The following is a 24,710-nucleotide window of genomic DNA, read 5'->3' as shown; positions in this document are numbered from 1 at the left end:
GAGGTAAATTCCAATTTGAGATCCCACCTATATACACAACTCTAACACATCTATCCTATCACCCCTCCCACACTCACAGCCATTTAACAGCATTTCAGTACATTTACCATTTACATTTGCCATTCATGCCAAAATGAATAATGGAGAAGACATATGGGGTTGCTCACTTCAGCTGCTGTATCTACATTGCTTAAACTAGTTTCAAATGCCCTAAGCAGTGACACTTTTGTCACTTCACTTAGGGCAGTATTCCCATCTTTTAACAGCTACGCACCATTTAAAACCTTGCAACACCAATAAAGTTGCTCTGGACACCTGCATTTCCCACTGCTTACTTTCATCCCATTAGTTTTCTCCATCACATTTATGTCTTTCTAGTGCTTATAAAATCTTTGTCTCTCATTGCCGGTTTAATTAATTCTGCTAATTCTTCCAAGGAAATCTATTATTCTAACTCCTACTTTTATGTGGACATGGCAAGGACGTTGATCAAAACATTTATTCTTAGATCAGAAATCAATGACCTCACATTTTGTGTTTTCTATACTAGTTACATTACTAGCTTCTTATCGTGGCAATAGGATGGGCAAAAGAACCCCTGGTATTAGTCTTTACCAGGAGTCAATATAGCTCACGTTTTGCCTGTTCATAAAACCTTTCAAAAATTAATCTCCTCTACCAGATAATACTATCTAAAGTTTTTTGTTTTGGTTTGGTTTTTAACATTCAAAATTACAGTAATCAAATCTCATACTAACATTTTTTTTAAATACACACAATGGTTTAATTCATAGGTACAGTGCATATATATATTTAATTAGAATAAAAATTTCAATGCAGTGAAACAATGGTTAAATAAATGTAATACTTGATGAGGCCAAATCCCTGGAAAACAAATGAACCAAATCATGACATATTTGAATACATGAAAACTGGATAAACAAAATTTGGTTTGGTTCAAATATGACTTCACTTTAGTATGTACTGATTAATGATAACAATAGCGTCATTAATTAAATAAAATTTCCCAGTTAGAAAATGAAATTTGAATGGCTTAAAATCACAAGGAAGTTTATACTTACTCTATCACTTTGTCTACTGTCCATAAGCACATATATCCATAACCCTTACTACACACTATTTTTTAATATCAATTCAATCCAATCTTTAATTTTTTAACAATCATTTATGTAAATAATTTACATATATAAGTAACAATAAATTGCATGTGCTAATGATGGTGAGTAGATGTATAGAAATACTTAACGTTAACTAATGTAGTTCCACTGACTTCACCTGAGACTCAACCTTTCACTACTGGATGTGGGAGATTATACAGGCATGCCATTTCTGTTACTTCATGCCACATTTCACTGGCACTAAAGCATTGCAACACGTTTATTTAATTCTGGCACCTACTGATTAGTTCTTTCTGAAGCAACTGATAGCATTGCTCAGAGTAATTTAAATATTATTGAAATATTTATCATATTAATATATTTATGATATATTAATATATTAATATATATTAATATATTTATGACACCAAGTTAGGTGCGTGTGTCGATCTGCTTGAGGGTAGGAAAGCTCTGCAGGAGGATCTGGATAGGCTGCACCGATGGGCTGAGGTCAACTGCATGAAGTTCAACAAGGCCAAGTGCCGGGTCCTGCACCTGGGGCGCAATAACCCCAAGCAGAGCTACAGGCTGGGAGAGGAATGGTTGGAGAGCTGCCAGGCAGAGAAGGACCTGGGAGTGATGGTGGATAGTCGGCTGAATATGAGCCAGCAGTGTGCTCAGGTGGCCAAGAAGGCCAACGGCATCCTGGCTTGTATCAGGAACAGTGAGACCAGCAGGGCTAGGGAGGTGATCGTCCCCCTGTACTCGGCTCTGGTGAGGCCGCACCTCGAGTACTGTGTTCAGTTTTGGGCCCCTCGCTACAAGAAGGACATTGAGGTGCTTGAGCGGGTGCAGAGAAGGGCGACGAAGCTGGTGAGGGGCCTGGAGAACAAGTCCTACAAGGAGCAGCTGAGGGAGCTGGGCTTGTTCAGCCTGGAGAAGAGGAGGCTCAGGGGCGACCTTATCGCTCTCTACAGGTACCTTAAAGGAGGCTGTAGTGAGGTGGGGGTTGGTCTGTTCTCCCATGTGCCTGGTGACAGGACGAGGGGGAATGGGCTTAAGTTGAGCCAGGGGAGTTTTAGGTTAGATGTTAGGAAGAACTTCTTTACTGAAAGGGTTGTGAGGCATTGGAACAGGCTGCCCAGGGAAGTGGTGGAGTCACCATCCCTGGAAGTCTCCAAAAGACGTTTAGATGTAGAGCTTAGGGATATGGTTTAGTGGGGACTGCTAGCGTTAGGTCAGAGGTTGGACTCGATGATCTTGAGGTCTCTTCCAACCTAGAAATTCTGTGTGTGATTCTGTGTGTGTGATATATTCTGTGTGTGTTTATGGGTATTTACAAAGACTGGGACACTTTCTACATGAGGAAGCTGCCACTGTAAGCAAACCAACCGTTACCTTATGTATACTTTGGAAATTTGCCATAACAAGTATCGTTTTCTCTAATACACTCATAATATGCACCATGTTCACACACATCTACTGCAAGCAATTTATGTCTGCCAAATAACATCCTGATTCAAATGTCCAGTAATCTTCTCTATTGAAGCCTGAACTGTTACAGTGCTAGGATGGACAGCAGTCAAAGGGTTTATATTGAAAGCATTCAATAAGTTTTCTCATGATTACCCAACAGCAGATGGTCTACTGTGCATAAGTCTTTCTTACATTCAAACTGTATGTACATATTTCAAGCACACATGCTGCAAACTGTAATATAGATATTTAAGGACATCAAAGCTGCAAGCATGGAATGAGATGGCTTCTTATTCATTCCATCTAGTTTTAGAATAGTTCAGCTGTTATAGTTTTACCCTTGTGCCTTCAATGCCATTTTCTACCTGCTGAGAATCAAGATTCTCAAATGTGTAAATTTTCAATAATCGTAATTCCATTTTAGAGAGGCAATAAGCTCTTTTCCCTCCTCAATTAGTAAGTACCACCACATTTTGAAACATATTTTTTTAATTTGTTACCTGCAAATCTTGCTTCAAGCTCCTCACTTTTATTTGGGATGATATAATTATTGGAAGGCACGAAGGTGCAGCACGGGCAATGTAAGCTTATCTTAAATCCAAGGTTCCTGTCTGCAAAACATGAAAGTAAGTGGAATTGGTTTTACATGTGGAATGAGCCTGAAATACTGATGAGTTAATGGATGAGGACGTGGGGCAGGAATGAAGGCAAAACACTGGTTGTCACCTCTATGATGGAGCCATTCGTGCACAGCCTCAGTGACATCAAAAGACAACCATTCTCCTTCAGCTCTTGTTTTAACTACTTTGCTGTCAATGTAGCGCTGTCCTGGTGATGATAATTCTTTGGATTTTAGAACCTGCAAGAAACAATACATATGTTTGTCTACAAGTTAACATTTATCAGATTTTTATTAAAATGGACCATCGACGTTATAAAATAGTTTTTTTCTACTATTACAGTTCAAACCTCTATGCAATAGATGTACATTTAGGCACAGCTACGGTGTGTTTTGAAACTGAAAGATAACACAGTATTTCTTAGTTTCTGCAGAATCTTTACGGTCAACTTCAATGGCAACAACACCAGAGATTCAGTAATTTGACTATTTCAGTAAAAGTGCTTGACTAGGGAGGTCTTTTTCACATCTCATTTCCCTTAGGATAGTGCTGCAAATGATAATTGACTTTCAAGACCAAGTAGCGCATTCTCATATTTGCTCCCTACTTTACTATCTTCTTCGGGAGCGCTGGGAGAGGAAGGTGATATAAAAACACCCCAAGGAAATCATTTTACACCCTCATGCAAAACATGCCATCACATATTCCTTCCTAAGAGAATTCACACAGGAAGACTACACTGAAAACTTGTCCTGTAACACACATTCTTGGAGATCACAATAACTGGAAGCTGTTTCACCGTCATTAGTAACACTTACACTGGCTAGAGCATATCCAATGGAGGGGCACCAAGATGATAAAAGGTCTCTTGCACCTCTACTATGAGGAGAGGCTGAGAGAGCTGGGACTGTTCAGCCTGGATAAGAGGAGGTATGGGGGGGATCTTTGTACCTTGTATTACCAATGGGTACAAGCGCCTGAGCGGAGGATGCAAAGATGACAGTACCAGGTTCTTTTCAGTGGTGTCCAATGCCATGACAAGAGGCAATGGGCACACACTAGAACACAAGAGATTCTATCTAAACATAAGAAAGCATTGCTTTACTGTGAGCTTGATGGAGAACTGACTCAGGTTGCCCAGATTGCGGAGTCCACCTCCTTGGAGATCTTCAAAAGGCACCTGGACGTGGTCCTGGGCAATCTTCATTAAGTGTCCCTGCTTGAGCAAGGCAGGGATTCAACCAGATGACCTCCAGAGGTCCCTGCCAACCTCACCCTGTCTGTAATTCTGTGACATCAAATGCTGAAGTGGAGCCTGTACAATACAGTCAGCACTTTGAAGGAAGATATTATATTGCTTACCCATAAGCCTTCCTTTTGACTTTTGGTACAGGTTACACATTGAAGAGAAAAAAAATACTGTCCATACAGGTAATCTGAGGGCATGCAGGTTTGAATTGTGGCCACACAATGATCTGTGCAACAGACAGTTTCACTTCTGTCCCAACCTGGATGCTAGCTGTGTTTTTATTTGTGTCAAAAGTTTCAGTAAAGCTTGCTACTGAGCATGAAATAAAAATTAACTAAACAAAACAAACAAACAAAAAAACCCTCAACTCCACCTCAAGACAGAGCAGCGTATGCCTGGAATTTCAAGTGCTGTATTGGGTTTATGCAGTAAGGTTTTGGTAGCAGGGGCTGCAATGGTGGCCTCTGAAAATAGCCCAGAGGCTGCCCCAGGTTAGATAAGGGCCAGTTTCAGCCAGCTCCGAAGGGACCCACGGCTGAGCCAAAGAGCCCAGCCAATAAGCAATGTTGTTTGCACCTTTGTGAGAAATATTTAAGAAAAGGGGGGGAAAAGGAATCTGCTGCACAACAGCAGCTGTGAGAGCAAGGAGTGAGAAGCAGCCCTGCAGGCCCCAAGATCAGTGCAGCAGGAGGTGCTCCAGGTGCACAGCAGCAGTTCCCCTGCAGCCTGTGGAGAGGCCCCTGGTGGAGCAGGCTGTCCCCCTGCAGCCCATGGGTGCCACACGGAGCAGATCTCCATGCTGCAGCCCATGGAGGAGCCCCCGGTAGAGCAGGTGGACATGGCCTGGAGGAGGCTGCAGCCCATGGAGAGCCCCCGCAGGAGCAGGCCCTGGGCTGGAGCTGCAGCCCGTGGAGAGGAGCCCATGCAGGAGCAGGGGATCTGGGGGCAGCTGTCACCCACCCATAGGGAACCCGTGCTGGAGCAGTTTGCTCCTGGGGGGATGGACCCCATGGTACGGAGCCATGTGGGAGCAGTGCTTGAAGAGCTGCTGCCTGTGGGCAGCCCCCTCAGGATCAGTTCGGGAAGGACGTATCTCGTGGGAGGGACCCTACATGGAGCAGGGGCAGAGAGTGACCATGAAGGAGCAGTGGAGACAAAGTGTCAGGGACTGACCGCAGCCCCCATTCCTGGTTCCCCTTTGCTACTTGTGGGGAGGACACAAAAGAGTGGATGGGGGGAGAAGGTGTTTTTAGTTTGCTTTTAGTTTCTTACTGTTCCACTCTGCTAGTAATAGGAAATAAATTATATTAATCTCCTTATGTGAGTCTGTTTTGCCCATGATGATAATTGGTGAGTGATCTTCCTGTCCTTATCTCAACCCTTGAGCACTTTTCATTTTATTTTCTCCCCCTTTTCCTTTGAGTAGGGGGAGTGTGACAGCAGTTGTGTGGAAAATTAGCTAACCCTCACTGTAAAACCACCACAAATGCTCACATTCTTCTTTGTATCTAAACAACTTCAGTGACTGCTTTTCCATAAACAAGCATAGGCCGCTATTATTTACCTTGCTTCTGAAAACAACTGGGCTTTTGGCTGCTAACAGGTTTCTGGTTTCCCAGTTATGAAACTATTAAACTATGTTGATAGTTTTGTGATGCAGGAAGCTGGAATGCCATGCAATGTTAAGTTGACTCCAATCAACATACCACATGATAACATCACTTCGTAACTTCTGGCATACCAGCAGTTTGAGTTCGTGTATTGTTTTGAGTTCTTACTCCATTGGTAATGGACTTGGATGGTTAAAGAGTAACTGACAGACATGTGTCACTATTTCCTCCTATTTTCTCAGCACAGGACAGCCTGATACCTAGCAAACTGCTGGTATAAATCAGTGATGAAACCACATTATATATATATGAAGAAAAATATTTCAGAAGAGGTGTGAAATTATGTCATCATAATAAAATTAGGCTTTTCTTAATGAAACATAAAAGCTTGCTTGAAAAGCCCTCATTCTATCCAACATGTAGAGATTCCCTCTTTATTTCAAGGGAGTGCTGTACCTTTTACAGGTAAGCAGCACAGCTCCTACAATAATCTTTGAATTATGAGAAAAACAGCAGTAGGATAAGCTCTGTGCCTTCTTTCTGATTTACACACAAAACATTTACAGCAGGACAAAAGAAGCAGAAAGACATGGGAAGGTGTTGGTCCCAATCCAGAAAATTACCAAATGTCACTTGTAGGGGATGTTAAGGTCTCCAGTAGAAATTCAGGGCACTCAAACATTCAACACTAAGACTCCTTTTTATGAGGCAGCCTTCAAAGTGTTTGAACAACTGTTTACAGAGAGTCTGGCAGCAGCAAGGGGACTACCATTGCTCAGAAGTGCCAGAGATGAGAGAATCTGCAATCAATGCTGGGAAAGTCCCAGAGAAGCACAAATATAACTTTGCCTTCTCTTTGGTCTTTATCAGGTCAACTCAAGTGTTTCTGAGGACGTAATGCAGCTGTCATTCCGCAGAGATGTGCTGGGGGGGGGGGGGGAGGGAGGGAGGGGGAGAACAAATAAGACTCAAGAACTTGGCTAATTTCTTGTCCTTTCTGCACAGTCATATCTTTCCACAGACTCCAGAAACTGCATACCTCACAGTTTTGGCAGTGATGTAAGGATCTAAAAGTAAGCAACATGCCAAAAGTAATCTCTTGATGTTAACTATAATTGGTCTTAGATGTGTTTTGAAGACTTGGTTGTGCCTTGGTATCCAAAAGATAATGTCTTTATTCCAGTCTCACTCCTATGAAAAGACAAAGTGAGGGATTGGCAACATGTATCTGGCATGAAAGACATTTGTAAAAGTACAAGAGATCATTACCACACATATTTAACAGTACAAAGAACATTCATCCTGACCTATGAACTGAATGATAAGAAAAGTGTTTGCAGGTTTCAAAGCTATAGAACACGATGGACAGTATGGTTACAAGAGCCAGATATAATCTACCTGGAAGAATCTAGGGTATCTGAAAGCAAGGCTCCTTTCCATGTGATTTATGCAACATATTCATGGAAAAAAAAAAAAAGAATGAAGATGGAGCTAAAAAGTCACAAACTAAGTATAGCATAAGTAATTTCCACAATTGGCATAATGTATTAAGCAGACACTCATAATTCTTAAGCAAAAAGCTGTTCAATGTGATGAGTACCACACACAATGAAATTAGCAGGTCTACTTCAATCTCAAGCAAAAATGATCTAGCCGCACTGTTCCAAATTTTTCCTTTTTTTTTCTGCACTTATCCTTGCAAGTGCAGAAATAGTAGTTGTAACACAGAGCAAATGGATGATAAAATCCTAGACCCATCAGTCTGTTTCCTCTGCCAAACCCACCAGATGAATAACTTTTTCTGATGAAATGCACTTTTCCTGCACTGCATTTCAACTCCATACATGCTGAAGCAGCAACATGATGCACAGTAGTAATTAAAATGGTGTCTTTGAAGGAAACTAGCAAAGTTTATAGCTACAATACAGTCTTCAAGTGAGCCTTCCAGAAATTATTATATGATATAGTATTTTAGGCTCTCAATGCCATCTTCCCCCCTCTCTGGTTTGTTTTTTTGTAGTTTGTACTGCCTTTCTGGTCATACCTTCATCAGTCCTTTTCTCCTAACGCACCATTCAAGCCCATTCCCACTGAAAAACTTCTCTTTTGGTATTTCCAATAATTTCTTCCTATTAGATGAGCTATCTTAGTTGCAAAAAAAGAAAAGTTTTTCCTATGCCTTGTGGCTTCTGTGCTTTAAAGTTCATCTGCTTCTTCCAACTATACTGACAGGTCTTAGAAGATATTACCTTCATCTGTAAACATTGCTTTGCCTATAAACATTGTCTTGCTTTTATGCTTAGCCCATTGCAACCACATCTAACACTACAAAAAATGTTGTTGCACAACTTGGATCTGCAGGCAGCCTGAAAGGTGAAAACCTCTGTCCAACAGTTTTCAGTTCGCATATTTAGTTCACATATATTAACATAAGACAAGGAAAAAAAAAAAAAACAAAACAAAACAAAACAAAAAAAAACATACCAGAGAGAAAGAAGACAGAATTAAACTTTTAGTTCAATCTTTACTCATTTCCTTCTAGCACCTCATCCAAACACTCCCTCTTAAAGAGGCAGAAGTTTGATATGTCTGTGGATCATGACCTGGATTGTTCAGGTTTCTGGGGGTTGGGGGAGTATTGTGCATCATTACCCACATGTAGAAGTGACAAATTCAATCACTTGCATGATTAAGAGATTTTCACACATACCACCTTACCTCCCTCAGTTTTCAGCGCATGCACAAGTAGCTGACAATGCACAAAAACTGCATGCATGTAGGTACAAGCATGCACACCTTCACATGTGCATGAGTGAAAGCTCAAGACTAACAATCTGAAAATTCAGGTTGGACAAAATCTCTCAAGCTTCTAGACATAGGGATGTTCTACCACATATATATCTTCATTTAGTCCCCTTCAAAAGTATTAAGGAACATTGCCTTTTCTATTAAAGAACATACAATCACATTATGCGAGGATTAGCTGAATAGATAGATAGGTAACAAAAAGGTTATCCAGCAGACTTCTAGCCCAGTACGCAGAATAATTTTCATTCAGTAGCACTGCTGTAAATTTTAAAAACAATTTGTTTTTATCTACCCTCTTTTTGTACATAATTCCTCCCTTTCACATGAAAGCATATACTTAGTCAAAACTCTTCATCAATCTCTACTTGACACAGTAGCGTGCATACTTGAGCCTTGCCTTCTAGCTGTCATTCTATGTGCACTGCTAACCTTCCCCTTGCCTTTTTTTTTTTTTCATTCAGGTTGGAAAAGACCTCTAAATCATCTAGTCCAACCTTTTACCCAGTACTGGCAAATCCAACCACACCACTAAGTTCTACATCTACATGTTTCCTGAAGACCTCAAGGAATGGTAACTCAACCACTTCCCTGGGCAGCCCATTCCAATTCTGTACAACCCTTTCAGTAAAAAAGTTTCTCCTAATGTCCAACCTGAACCTCCCCTGGCACAACGTGAGACCATTTCCCCTTGTCCTATCATTTGGTGCTTGGGAGAAGAGCCCAATCCCTACCTCACTACAACTTCTTTTAAGGTAATTGTAAAGTACAATAAGGTCTCCCCTGAGCCTTCATCCCAGTTCCCTCAGCTGCTCCTCATAAGCCTTGTTTTCTAGACCCTTCACCAGCTTTGTTGCCCTTCTTTGAGCATGCTCCAGCACCTCAGTGTCCTTCTTGTAGTGAGGGGCCCCAAAACTGAACACAGAATATTTCTATACTGACCATTTAAAAAAAAAAAAAAAAAGGAAAAAAATATCTTATGAATCCCCATGAAGGATCTCAAGATATCAAATACATGCAGCTACTGCCAGCAGCACAAAGAAAATAGTGACTATATGAAAAATGCACGTAATCGCAGGAAAGGTTTTATGAAGTAGCCAGACAGATACAAAGTATTGCTCTTACTTGTACAGGGACATGTTTAGGAAGCCCTGTTGGAGATCTCAGTGATGACAGCCTTTACATGCCACCCTCATGTGAGACCTGCCAGATTTCTGGTATTTTATAAATCCCACTGAAATCTTTTGCTCTGCATTGGTTCTGGGCTGTTCTGCCCAGTCCTCAAAGGGAGACTCTGATCTGCTGGCAAGGATTTATCGGCAATCCTCCTCATTTGTTAGAGGAGGCTGGACCCGGATGCTACCTTGGAAACATATCCCAAATCACCATGACCAGCGATTCAGTGGTGAAATGGCTTAATTTTGTCATGAACTGGCTGCAGAAGAATCACAAACATGTTTCCAAAAAAGAGTGACATCTACAGTACTTCTGCCAACTGCTCTGCTTGTTTTTCAACCAACTGGAGAGCATAAACTGATACACTAAAAATAAAAAAGTATCATGTAGCTGAAATCTTCACTAAAATACTGGAGGATAAAAACTGTTTACTCATATGCATACATTTATCCTCCTATCACACAGTTCTGAGTATATAAATAAGGACAGGGATTGTCTTAGGCTGTATTTTATAAACTGCAAAGTATACTGAGAACACTATAATTCATGATAACAAACAAAGCAGAATGTTTTTAAAATTCATAGAAACATGGCTTCTTTAAAAATGAGGCATATCAGAAGCTGATCTCAGCAGAGTACCAGTGTTTGGTGTCAGTGTAATTACATCAGTTCAAAACCAGAAAACCTCCAAAACCCAGGACTCCGTTAATAGAAAAGCAATCACTTTGCTCAGATTTTCCTTTGCCTACTCCTGTTCTCATTTATATACAGAGCTAAAGTAGGGGATAACTCAATGAGCACATTAGTGTATGTGTTTTAAACAATAACTGCTCAGAACAGACACCTGAGGAGCCTGTCTTCATGACTCATTACACACATAAAAGGAAAAAGTTAACAGAAACACAAGCTGGTTCTTTTAAATAACTCCACAACAGCAACTTGCTTAGTTTATTTCAAGTTTGATGGCCTGGCCAGTAGCTACTCCTATTCCCCCATAACTACCACAAGCAGATGCAAAAGAATAGGAAAATTACAATTAAGTATAATTTATAGTGGAACAGTTTTGACTAATAAATTCATCACCTCACCGAAACCAAGCAAACAAGCAAAGATGAATGTGATCCAGCTGTGATGATACACAGACTGATACATCAATTGCATATACCTGCTGCAGCCAAGAAAACCCTACTCACAAATCAAAGGTCAAGCATCAGCAGCAAGGGCATTTTATAGCTAGGTTTGAGAATTATATTCAGCAACTGTTTGAAAATATTTTTGGTGACTTCTGGTTTCTTAAAACAAGTTGATGAGCTTTCAAAACAATAATAAGATTGTATGTCACTTAAAAATATCTATTGTGTCTGCTTTGTTGCCCTGGTACTTTGGGTGGTCACAGCTGTCAGACAGCATGAGATCTGCCATCACCAAGGAACAGTAAAGAGGGTATTATCTTGTAAAAACCTGCTATTAATCTGGTTTTCCTCCCAGTTTATTCTGGACTGTCTGATCTCCTCCCTCCAGATGCCGTTGGCTCCCTGATAACTTCCTTCCTTCCCTTCTCTCCTGTCATTTCAGACTTCTGTGATGTTCTTGTATTACAACATCTTGGCAGACTCACTAATCTTTCTCTTACTTATCATCATTATCCATGGTTTCCATTGGAACTTCAAGGGCCTTTTACAATAATGGAAATAACCTGACATGTACTTGTGAGCTCAAAGTAAATAAGTCCAAACAATGAGATCCAGTGGTAAATGATGTGCTAATGATGGTTAACATCAGAGCAGAGATAAATTCTGTTATGCAGAACATCGTGGCTGAAAACTGCCATCTAAAATAATCTCTTCTGGACTAGCAGAATACTGCAGGGGACTCCAGCCTAATCCCGTGCAGCATGATGACTGGATTCCCAAGGTCTGCATATGCAGCTGCTTGTGGTTTCCAAATTCTTACATACTATTCACTCTGCTGAAAGAATAATTTGCTGCCTCAGTCCAGATTTCAAAGGTCTCCTCAGACAGCTCTCATGGACTTCATCCAGCCCCTTGTGAAGCTTAAAGTTAAAAAAATGGCAATGCTAATTCTCAGTCCTTTCTCACTCCCTTGTTGAGTTCAAGGTCTTGGACACCAGGATAAGCAAACCTTTAATTCTACTGCAAACCACTACAATCTCCCTATCCAGTTTCTTACTCATATGTGGAAACATATGTTGTAAAGCACCAAAACCTCCATATAACATATTTTGCCAGTTAATTGGGAATCTACCAGCTATCATAATCTTAGTTTTTTTCTTCTCATCACTAGTGCAAGAAACCAACTGTGTATTTTTTTTTCAAAAATTCGATGTAAACTTACACTATTTTCATAACCGCTTTTGCAGAAGAGTAATTCAGATTCTGCCTTCAGTGTGATGCAGCTAAAAGGGGTTTACAGCCCCCTTGCTTATCAGTGGAAGCCTTTCCATTACTTGCAAAGGTCTCCAAATCAGGCTCAAAACGAGGGCAGTCTTTAGAGACTAGTATATGAGATGCAGAGTTCCTGCCAAAATACAAAGGTATGGAGTACTTGCCAGAGTCTTAAAAAAAAAAAAAAAAAAAAGAAAAAGAAAAAAAAAAAAAAGCCATAGCTCTACGATCCATCTGCTCAGAACTTGCCAGACACGTTCTTCATGCAAACTTGCAAATAAAAAGAACATATTGCACACATAACCCAATCCCTTTTATATCTGGATAAACTACAGCTGCAGCAGGATTCCCTTACAGTGTCAGCTGCTACTCGCTTAAAGGTAAAAGAAGGTGAAGTGCAAGGGGGTAAAAGAGACGAGCAGCTAAAGCAGGTCAGAAAAGGAAGAGAAATGATGTATGTCAGGGATTCACTGTGGCTGACTAATTGCATCACTGTGGTGAGGGAATGAGCCTCATGGAAGAGGATGGAGTCTGAGAAGGGATTTCCTCTCCATTCGTTCCCCAAGCAGGGCCTTCCTCCCATTGCCGAAGATATATCTGCAGTGCTTGCTGGGGCCCCCTGCGGCTGCTCTGCTTGATTTACATTTAAGCAGGCAGGGAGACTCTGTGTTGTGTAAGTGATAAACAAGAACGGAGGGTCTGGGGTCCTTCTTCTGGAAGATTTTGAAATATTGACTGCAATTTCCTGCTGTTTAGAAGATTTTAAGATAGCTCCTAAAAAAGATTTTACATAAAATAAAGCGAAACAAGAAATCCTGTAAACTTATCTAGCATTTAGCTTTAACTTGCCAGAGGCACTTTATGTTTTATTAAAATATCAACAAAGAGGAGCCAAAGTCAACAAAAACAGAGAGGGTTCTCCTGTCTCCTAGCCAAGTTCCCTACGTCCTTGCAGGGTACTCCTGTGTTCATCTCCCTTCTAAGCTCAGGTCTTCCAACTCCTTCATCTGTCCTGTCTCTGATAGCTATACTTCATGTTCATATGCATTTCATCACAAAATTTTTGCATTAAAGTTCATCTGCTGCTTTAATATTTGGACTTACTGTTTTTTCTAAGATGCTGTCTTCTTTCACAAGTCACTCTTCTTTCTTCCCTTCTTCTTGCCTTGTTCTTCTTCCTTCATTCTTATAATTTTCTCTTCCCACCAGAAACTTCCATCCAAACCACTTCCATCCTCCATTTTCTCCCCTCATCTATTCTTCATACAGGCTTCTCTCCTACAAAGCTGCACATTATTTTCCTTTACCTCTCCTCCACAGCTTTTCTTCATTACTGGACAAGGAAACAGGGCATAAGGAAGCCCAGAGTCCTTTTGCTGTCTCATCACATGAGTGATATGGAATTGTTTCTGGGGTCTCTTTGCTGTGGGCATGTCATTTGCGCTTAAGTTGGAAAAGGCTCTATAGCACCGTTTTCTTTTTTCCGGACCCAAGAGTTGCTCTTTCTCATTTCTTGCAGCCATTTCTGTTCACTAGCTAGCCCTCAGGTGAACTGTCTGACAACAAAGCTCCCCAGCTTTCCTCAGCACCTTACCTACAATGGGCCTCTTAGCACCAATATGATATTCACCAGCCCAGTAACTATCAAGCTGCAGTGTTTGGTTCAGACTTGTGCGTGTCTCAGCCTAACATGAATCTGGTTTCCCTGCCAGATTGCAACCCAAAGAGCAAGAACCCAAATTGAGAGGCTTATCTCTGACCTGTGTCCTACATTCCTACTTTCCCCATAATATACACACACCACAAACTGTAATAAATCTATCAGCTCAGCGCCCTACACTACTGTTAGGTCAAGTTGGGAGTATGCACCAGCTCATGCCAGCAGCTAATGGGGTATTACATACTTCAAGTTGCCTTCAGTAACTGCTCTGTTCTGGCAAGAGCTGGCTGCATCCAAGATAAGTCTCAAATGGCAAAGAATATGATGCACCAGTAAATACTTCCTTTCAATCATGCTCAGATTATTTGCCAAAAGTACTTGCTACATTTGAGACATTGTAGAGTATTTTGTAGGGGATACACTACTCAGAACAACAAGAAAAAAAAAAAAAAGGATTCTGAAACAAAGAGAAAGCAGCAATTTGACTGAAATATGCTGCAAGTCAATTTCCTCTGATCCTCTGGTCTTCAGTTGGTGGGGGGCCAGGGAGGACTGGTAGAGCCAAAAGTTATTAGATCCACAGTATACACTGAGTTTGGCACAACAAAGAGCACTGCACATTTGCCATTTAATCATAACCTTTCATATTGCAAGAATTTTGTTTCAGGACCGCAATACATAAATTGTGGGACCCAAATACTTCAGTTGTGGGTTGCAGCAACAGCAGTCAATTGGAATCAAATGCCCCAGGTGATGTGTGTAGCACAGGCGTCCCATGCCAGCTGAGTGCCACAAACTCTGCTTCCTGGGATTTTGTTCCATGGCACTAGAGACAGCACTTTTTTTTCTTTTTTTTTTTTGGGGGGGGGGGGGGCGGGGAGGGGGGAATAGCAAGCAGGGCCCCTCTGCTCTTGATTATACTTAGATCAATCTAGAGTAGCTCTACTGCAGCCAGTGTAAATTGCCTCAGATTTGCACCGCTGAGATCTGGCCCAAATCTATAGCAGCTCACTTTAAACATATTCCCTAACCGAAAAACAAGACAAAACACTGTCTGAACTGAAAGCATTTGAAAGACTGATTGTGGTTTAAATTTAAATCTGACTCATAGTGGGGTAATATGTTCCACAGCATCTTCCTTCTTATACCTCCAAGCAAGGAGAGAGATCCTTAAAGAAAACAGGTTAGACACTGTGTGGAGGGTATTCACTTCTTCCTAGACCCCATGTGAGTGCCACAGGAGCCCTTGGCATGGATGGGACCATCCCCAACATAGAAAGACCAAAGGTCTGCTCCCACTTGCTTGCTTGTCATAACACAGTGTCCCCCCGGGCTTTAGCCTGGTGTTGTACATTTATTTGCTTGGACACTTCATGCAGTACATCCCTTCATCCACCAACCACAAGCTACCCACATGCGCAGATAATCAGATAACAACAATGCTAAAATCCCGTGCTTTAGCTGCATTTTTGTGATGCTTTATGATGTGTTATCAAAACATGGCACTGCTTCCATAGGAAGCAATTATTACTTTTTATTGTTTGACCGTCTGTACATAATAAAACTACCTCAAAAACAATACCACAATGCTCCCTGAACAACTACTTTTTGCCCCGCGAGGGTTTTCACCTGTCCAGCTTTGCTATGGTGCTATTTATTTTTTGGAATGCTTATTCATAAAAGGCAAGCTTTTTTTCTGAAGGGTGCAGGGACTCTATTCATAAATACAGAAGCACCTTAATAAAAAAAAGATGTGATGAAGTCTTCAAAGCAGGCAAGAAAACTGATGAACAAAGACATTCCCATAACAACCAAGCTTTATCTGATCAAATTCCAATAAAGCCTGCATTTGGCATAAATCTTTAAAAACATAGCAAGGGCCACTGGAGGATGCTAAAGCTTTTTTTATTTAATATTACTCTTTCTCCCTCCCCCAAGAGTACTCTATCCCCTTAATATTTTCTGAAGTCTTGGTGCACATTAAGAAGCGCATCACGAAACCACAGTACAGTGGAGAAGCATAGGAGAGCACTGGCTGCCCCTGAGGCTATGCTGCTTCCCCTCCTTCCCTCCAGCTTCCCACTCTCCAACATGCTGCTAGCTGAGCAGCACCATGAGTGGATTAACTCTCACTTTCAGGCAGAAGAAATAACAGAAAAGATAGTGCCTTTAAATAACTTAATTCTTTATGGCTTCACTTAACTAGAGCCAAGAAAAGACAGAAGATTTTATACCAGCGTTATGAAAGAAGCTTAGCTCCCACTTCTATGAGCTTTATTTTTTTTTTCCTATCTTAAAACTACTTAATATGTGTACTGCATTTCCCATCTGCACAGGAACGCACAGACGTGACCGACTAATCCTCAAATACTCAGAGAAGTATTTTGGGTGAAAAAAGACATTAAAGAAACTGTTTCTGCTCTCAGGGATTACCACTCCCCCCCTGGCTCCAGAAGACTATTTGAAAGCAGGCAGCGAGATGCAGCACGTTTCACCGTGCTCTGAGCCTTGCCGAGCATCCTGAGAGCAGAGGCATGAGTTGAACAGAGGAAAACCAGCACTGCATGGGACTTTGCAAAGGGACTTAACTTCAGTCCCATTAATTCCCTGGATACACTCCCCTGCGGTCAGTAAGGCTACCTGAGAAACCAGTTTAGACTTCAAAGCCTGCAAACACCACAGAAGAACCATGAACATGTGGACGGGGAGCTGCCCAGCTCAGCAGGGTCCATGAACCTGAATGGCAGGATGTGTCCAGGGCACCTCCAGAAAAATTCATCTCCAGGACCTACTGCCCAGGTGCAGCTGGCTTGGCCAGTGGATAAACAACCACTTGCTCCCAAAACAAACGTATCAGCGTCCTCTCCGTTCTGACCTTGCCACTGCGGGTGGGTACAGGATCCTGCTGTTCCTGCTCTGGGGCTAGGCACAAGGGGCCACGGCTCTGGGTCACCATGCCAAGCAGCCCCAGACTGCCTTCCTGGAGTCAGTGCAAACAAGGGCTGCAGCAAAACACTGTGTCCTTCTCTGATGTGGTTTGGAAAAATGAGCCAAGTGGAGCCGGAGGAAAGATTAGCTGAAAAGGTGCAGTCTTGCATTTCTTTCTCATTTTAAGGGTAGATCGTAGATCTGTAAGGTCAGGGGACCACACAAAGAAAGAATCAGGAGGAGAAACAAAATATTTATATTCTGCTTGCTTGTTTTTTCTATGTTCCCTACATGTCTGTCTCACTGTTCCTAAAATAGTCCTTCAGAGCAGTATTGTCCTTTCTGCATCACTGGTGTATACGCTGCTACTAAACTGCCACTGGACAAAAGTGGATTGCTCTAGACCTGCCCGTGGTCAGGGGTGCCCTCTTTCCCACTGAATCACAGCAAGAGAGCTTTTCCTCTCCCCAGGAGACTTTTGCCCCTCTCTTCCTGCTTGACTGAGAAAGAGGAGAAGACGCAGCAACAACCATTCCCTGAAACTACAGGTATGAAAGGAATTTGAAAAACCCTCATCAAGAAGATCTCCTTGGCAAAGCAAAACACTTAGAACAGTAGGCAACCCGAAACTTGGTGGGAGGAAAGAAAGAAAGAAAGAGGGAAGAAAAAAAAAAAACAAAAAAACCACATTGTTGCTTCTGGGCACAACAGCCCTGGCAAGCCCAGCACTATCTCACAAGACAGGAAGCAGTGCTTATGCATGGAGGAGGAGGAGCAGATATATTTGCCAAACCTACCAGCAATCTCCTTTGTGAGGCTCTCTCTCTATGCATGGCTTTCCAAGCTTCAAGCAAATATACCTGTGAAACTTTCCAGCCCCTACAGAATATATTTGCCTCTTCCACTTCCAATTAAATGCACATCTTCCCTCATTCTCTCTTACCCCTCACGTTTGTTTCTTCCCCCACTGTTTGACATCCCTATCCCTACACAACCCTGAAGCTCCTCTAGCAGTACCATGGCACCAATGCCTCCTAGTCATCCTTCCCTACTTTCAGCTCCTTGTTTTACTCTCTAAAGGTGACATTTTTAGTTTTAGGATGCTTCAACAGCATTGTCCTACTACACACCCTCCTCTCCAACTTCTCCTTCTATTTGCTTGTTGTTGAACACTGTGCAGTCTCAAACACTGTGATGGAGATTAAGCGTAGGAGTATTTAGGGATTCCGATATTCCTGCAGCAGAGCCAATGATAAGAAACCCAGGCAGTACAGACCAGCCATCGTAGAGCTAAGGTAATACCTGCATACAAGCTTTTGGGGAGCACTGCATAAAAGACTGCAAGAAGTGGTAAATATGACCAAAGGGCAGAGTAGGGGTGGAGGAGTAGAGGAAGGAAAAGACGAGAGGAGCTTATAAGGAGTAAAGAAGAGAGAAGCACTAGCAGGCAGCTGTCATCATTTTGATACATTCTCTACAGGGAAATGCTCCAGGAACAGCTTGTTTCTCTGCAGGAGAAGGAACAAGTATCATGCCTAGCATACACCTGGCACAAACACACTCACAGCTCGCCGCCTCTGGCAAGCCTAATTCTTGGTTATAGAAAAGCTCTAATCCTACAATAACCAGCACCTCATTACTCACCCAACACTCCAATCAGTATGTCCCACCCAGCCTCAAAAAAAAAAAAAAAAAAAAAAAAAAAAAAAGACTGCCTTACTCACCAGCTATATATTTATCTACAAGACCGAGGTACCTGCCCTAGGTGCAGGTGTCAGCCATTTCCATGGGCACAGACTTGCTGGAGTCAGCCTCTCTCAAATGAGCACCAGCTGTTTCTTGTCACAATCCGAATTCCCAGCCAAGTAAAGGCCCTTTCTTCCCTACCTCTGCTGAACTTTTTGCATCCTGCATTCCTCAAACATAGAGGTGCAATGAGCTGAGCTCAGGTAATCTCAACTGTATTCCTTCCAGGTAACTGATTAATAGCTCTCAGAAAACACAGGGATGCCATTACCAACATTTAGGATGTCTGAATAGTGAGGTCAAGTCAGAACATATGATCATTTTGACAGGTTGGTGTGGCAACAGCATGGGGACATGAAGCATAATTTTGTGTGGCTCTTACACACCAAGGACACCACTGACTTTCAAAGATTTCTGTTAGCTTTCTCTTTTAACAAGTGACATGTTATTTAGTCAATTTTTCTGCCAGTCTCTTCTTGGAAAGGCACACAGCCAGGTTGCAGTCTTGACAGCAAGCACCTGGTGACCACCTGCAGACCTAACCCCATTCAATGGGGAATCACATTTCTCTCCTGTTTAAATCATGTTTTAAAAATCTAGTGCATCTTTTCCTGCTATCAGTCTCTAAGGCTGGCTTATGCAGAAATTGCATCTGCTACAAGCTTTGTTCACACTTGAGCAGACCAGGCAGAAAAATGTGAACTTTGAAAGTGAGGGAAATAACTAACTCAAATTTGCACCCACAGGATCAGACCCAGGCTTTACTGTGCTGCAAACTCGTGGCTGTGCTCAGGTGCAGCAAATGAGGGCAGCAAAAACAGAGCCAAAGAAGGATTCAACACACTTTATTTAACACGATGACTTCTTCCCTAGCAGGGTTTTCAGCTGAACAAATCCCATGTTGGTAGAACAACTGTCAGTTTTAGCCAGTATAAAACTGCAGGGAGTTGATTCCTTTTTCGCTGTTGGTTTTGTTGGTGAGATGAACTATGTTTTACACGAAATATGCTCTAGAAAATAGTTCCACAAACATATGCACAGACTCTATGCAGTTGACCTTAATTGGTTTAGCATGTGTGCAAGCTGACTCATTACCTAGGTAGAGGAGCCTCTGCTTGAGCTTGTTCACACACAGAGGATGTTTTGTGGGGTTGTGATGGCTTCTATGCAAGACTGAATTTGCTTCTTCAGTGACAATACCATCTGACCAAGTTTATAAATCATCTCATGTCACTGGTTGAAGTGCAGGGTGCAATTTGAAAACAAACAGAAAAAAAAAGAAAAAATCTTATCAACACCCCAGAGTAAAACAGTCACTGGGTCATTTTCTTCCTCTTTCCTAAATGAAGGAATTTTCCACTGACTTGCTTTGAGTTCTGAAACTGCAATGACTTGAAACTCAGTTATTAACGATGACATTTCTGCAAGGAACAGTTAATAGGCTTATCCTGAACACCGGCCAGAGACAGCAATTTGATTTCTTCTATGTAACCTACAGTGCAGATCAGGTGTTGGGAGAGAGAGACCCTCAGAACTCCTTGCTTGGTGCCTTGTTCTGTCACTTACTTACAGCAAATCATCAACACAAAGCTTCTATATGCCTCCTCTGTCACTATATGCAGAATGATAGAGTCCTGAAGCGCACTTTCTATAAAAGTATGTGTATTTCAGCTTCATATGACTTTGAATGAAGTTCTTTCTAGCACAGTCATGGCAAAAAAGCTACCTTTGAAAGAAAGCAGTAATAGCCAGAGCCTTACCTGGTACAGCTCTATCCGCTGCTCCGAGACCCGCGCCTTTGAGTTCTGCAGGCGGAAGACCCTGAACTCGGCCTTCACCAAGTTGGAGGCATTCTTCTCCATCGCTGAGACATCAAATCTCACGATTCGGAAGTAAAGGCTGTAATAGCTTGGTGGGATGGCATCTGAAATAACGCAGTGCGATTGTTTATGTATTTTTTCAAATGATATAATACATTGTTTCATACAATGCAATGCAAGACAACCTCAGCTATTAACAATTTAACAATTTAATAAATTAAACAACCCCACATGTGTTTGATTATAGGAATAGCAGATTAATAGAGATTAACAAGCATCCAACTCTATTTCAGGGCATGTGTTTAACCCCATTCTTTCCACTTACTGGTGGAAAATCTTGGATGCTTCTAAATTGGAAAAAAATCAGAACATTTGTTATCTGGCAAATGCCTTCAGACTTGCACAGAGTTCACAGAGATCTACTAAGAAGACAAGTAACAGGAAATCATTTGATATGTATACTTTCTAAAACCCATTTCCCCCTAGGGCATGGAGTATAAATTAGTCAGCTTCAAGTTTTGTTTCCTATTTAGCTATTAAGGATTTTTATTGGAATAAAATACTCATTCTGATTGTAGCAAAGGCAAAAATAGAAGAGGAAGAAGAAAGGGAAGTAAAAGACATGCAGGCAGTAGACATAAACAGAATTACATGAATATTGACCATTTGCAAGCAGTAAAAGTCATAAATAAAAGCACCCCTCACTATATATTAGGGGGAAAGCAATAAAAAAAAAGATTTAAAAAATAAAAATAAAAAACAAATAACAGAAAAGTGGAATCAAGTCTTCATTAATGGTATCAAAAGTATCAGTATAGGTTTCAAAATAATCTCTTCCTCCTTCCCAGCTGTAAACCCTGACTGAGGTTAAGCAGCAAACTACTTTTGCAGAATTCGGATTACCCTGAAGGGTTCAGTGATCATCTGAGGCTGTTCCACCTAATTCTGGCCAAGAGCACAAACAGAAAACCATGTGCAGAAAACTCTGAACATACTCTGTATGTGTGACATTCTCCACACCCTGTTGTTTGGCAAGACTTTCTTCAAATTGCAGAGTGGGCATAGCGAGCCAAATTCAGGGATGAGTCGAAATGACTCAAAGGCCCTGATAAAATCTCCATTCAAGCTGAGGGAAAGGTTTCCTCTTCTCTTACATTTTGAAACATACAAAGAAACAGAAGAAAGATGAAAACTGCATCGTGGCAGGGGGGAGGATTTTCAGAGGAGGAAGCAAACTTCGCAGGCTCCCTTGGGGCAACACCAGCAGAAACACTTCAGATAATAATTATAAAATATTAAATTTTCTCACTAGCTACATAGTTCAGGATTTGTCAGACAGTGACAGGAGACAACAGCCTGCACATTAGAGAGGTGAGCAATTAAGCTCCCATGAAGGTCAGAAATCCTGTTGAGGTTTCACGCTTGTCTATGTGTCCCAGCTCTCCACCCATCCAGGCCATCCATCCATCTATCTACTAAAGGAGTAAAGGACTTTCTTCTGGAAGATACATAATTCTTCACAGATGTATATACATAACACAGCACAGAGATTGGAGAACATAAATCCAGGACATTTATCTTTACTTCTAGCTACTAATTATTAAAGACAGTTGGAATAAATCATTAATGATACCTATTCACATTAATGAGACACATTAATAGCTAAGGACCAGCTCACAAAAGTTTAATGTTTATAGACTTGCTGCCACTATCAGAACTTCTGATCAACACAGCAGCCCCAAACTGCAAGGCAACACGTTTAGCAGACTTGATGCTCAGTTACACGTGTAACATCCAGCTTGTATCTCTTCAAGTAACTCTTTAAAGGCTCAAAATGACTACAGCATAAATACCAAGTACCATTCAGTCACAGAAGGAATAAAGTAAGTGTATTCTCTTTATAATATTCACAAATACTCTTCCTCTAGATAATTCAGCCAAAATCATTTTTGTAATGGAAAGATGTAAAAACTCCTAAAAATAGAGATGAGAAAATCTTACAGAGAAAGGTAGAATCTAGGCTTTGACTATAGATGCATTACAAGTGAGAGATGACGAGTTCTCAAAATGATTAAAAAATGCTCTGAAAGAGTACTTCCCAAAGAAGACCATCAGTATGTAAAATGTGGAAGAGATATAAATATAAACAGGAAGCCCAAGCCCCAGACTTCATTGTGGTCCCACATAATTAGGAAAAGAAAGTTCTCAAATCTTCACATCAGCAGTGTTCCACAATAAACCCAAAGCATTGTGATCAGTATTGTGACCTACCAGCTACAAACTTATAATGAGAACTCAAATCAAAAGGGATATGAATTACCCCCACACCAGAATTGCTCCTCTTTACCCTGAGTAATACAGAAGTGCTTGTCTCTCTCAATGTTTGTTTTCTCACTGAAGGAGAAATACATGAAAGTCTTCTGAGAAAAGCTTAACTTTATGTAATGATGATCTTAATTTTGATAGATTTTGAAAATTCCTAAGAAAGCTACTTGGTTCAGAGGTTACATCCTCACTTAAGAGGGAAATAATCTCTTGAATTTATTTTTCTGCTATAGGAAACTCCAAGACTACTACTTGTTCCTCAGCCAAACCTAATCCTACTAGGAATATAATTTGGCATAATAACATGTATATATAAGATTGATGCTTCCAGGATGAGTTGTAAGTTGTCCTTCCCTGTCATTTATTTGAGGCATCAGCCTACAATTTCATTCCCTGTGGACAAGCCGAACTAGCAGACAGCCACTTGCCCTGGCACGGACAAACACTGTCCATCTTGACTTTATTTCAGATTCAAAAGTCCTATTTAACTGTCTGCTTGATTTATATTTAGCTTCTAACTTATTTCTAGAACTTTCTTGGACTTTGCTTGTAGCCTTTCTTTTCCACGTCTCTATTTTAGATACAATATATTATAAATCTGTGAATATGCATCTGAAACGATTTTCCTAAACCACCTCTCCATTTTTATTTTTTCTCTATCATATATATGGAAAACAGTAACAGATAGAGAAGGAATACTCTCTCAGCGTGCATGCTTTTGTGTTTCAGTATGTGCATTTGCATACACAGTGAATGAGTATTTACCTTCTGTTGGAAAGCAGACATAGGACATCGACAATGGAGAAGAATTAAATCTTATCTTAAAGAAATTACATCTCTCTCATGAAACAGTTTTATACTTTGCAAAAAAAATAAAAATAAAATAAAATAAAATAAAATAAAATAAAATAAAATAAAATAAAATAAACATAAGTATGGTTTATTTCCCATTATCATTTCCCATATCCATGGGAAGTCAACTCAGGAAAAGGCATTATTCATGGATAGCTAAAAATAAAATTTAAAAATATGGCTTTTTGCTAGCTGGAGCCCTTCCTCTGTGAAAGAATGGCTGACTGCAGAATTGGGGGTTACATGAAAATTCATCAACATTAGGACAGCGAATTGAGATTTGCAACTCTCTGTAAGGGAAGGGGAAGAGCCCTATAGAGTTTACAAGGGTTTGGGTTAGCCTTTAAGTGATCTCAGATGCTGCAATTTATATCTCTGTAACTCTACCTTAACCTGACAGTTGTATCAATGCAGTCTCAGTTGGATACCTCTAGACTCCCTCTGATTTTTGCCCAGTGACTCCAGTAGACTCCAGGATAACCCTGAGCAAGTTAAGTCTGCAAACACTGTAATACTGTTGCAGACCAGACTCCTGAAGTATTCTTTGAACAATTATCATTAATTAGTGGAATCAAATCAATATGTTTTCTGTAGCTAGGAAAACACAGTTTTATTTTGGTTTGGAGAGAAAGGAATAGTGAATGCAGTGAAAGATTCCATTTTTGTCACCTTTCAATTATTCATTAATTCAACCCACCCAAAAATTAATACTTCCACCTATAATAATCATAATCACATCCGTCTCAGTAAGGCTGAGATGAGTTATAAAGCACAGTTGGAGAAGGCAAAGACAGCATCCCTCCTCCTACCTTTAGACCAATAGCTCTGTGTGCTTAACAATGAGCATTGTGGGTTTAGCTTTTTTATTCTTTTTATACTCCTTTTTTTTTTTTTTTCCTTTGAGCTGAAATTCCATCAGC

General features: G+C 40.9%; 1 protein-coding gene across 1 annotated transcript in view; it reads right to left on the bottom strand.

Annotated features, from left to right (window-relative positions):
• Window positions 1-24,710, bottom strand: part of TGFB2 (transforming growth factor beta 2) — a gene marked incomplete at both ends in the record, with an annotated part of 71,038 nt that overhangs the window by 3,074 nt on the left and 43,254 nt on the right. The window contains 3 exon segments of the mRNA XM_084283408.1: window positions 3,095-3,205; window positions 3,321-3,453; window positions 20,554-20,717. Coding sequence (XP_084139534.1) covers window positions 3,095-3,205; window positions 3,321-3,453; window positions 20,554-20,717 — 408 coding nt within the window.

Source organism: Netta rufina, assembly GCF_964035555.1.
Source record: "Netta rufina genome assembly, chromosome: 3".
Taxonomy (NCBI): domain Eukaryota; kingdom Metazoa; phylum Chordata; class Aves; order Anseriformes; family Anatidae; genus Netta; species Netta rufina.
This window is presented reverse-complemented; position numbering and strand designations above follow the sequence as displayed.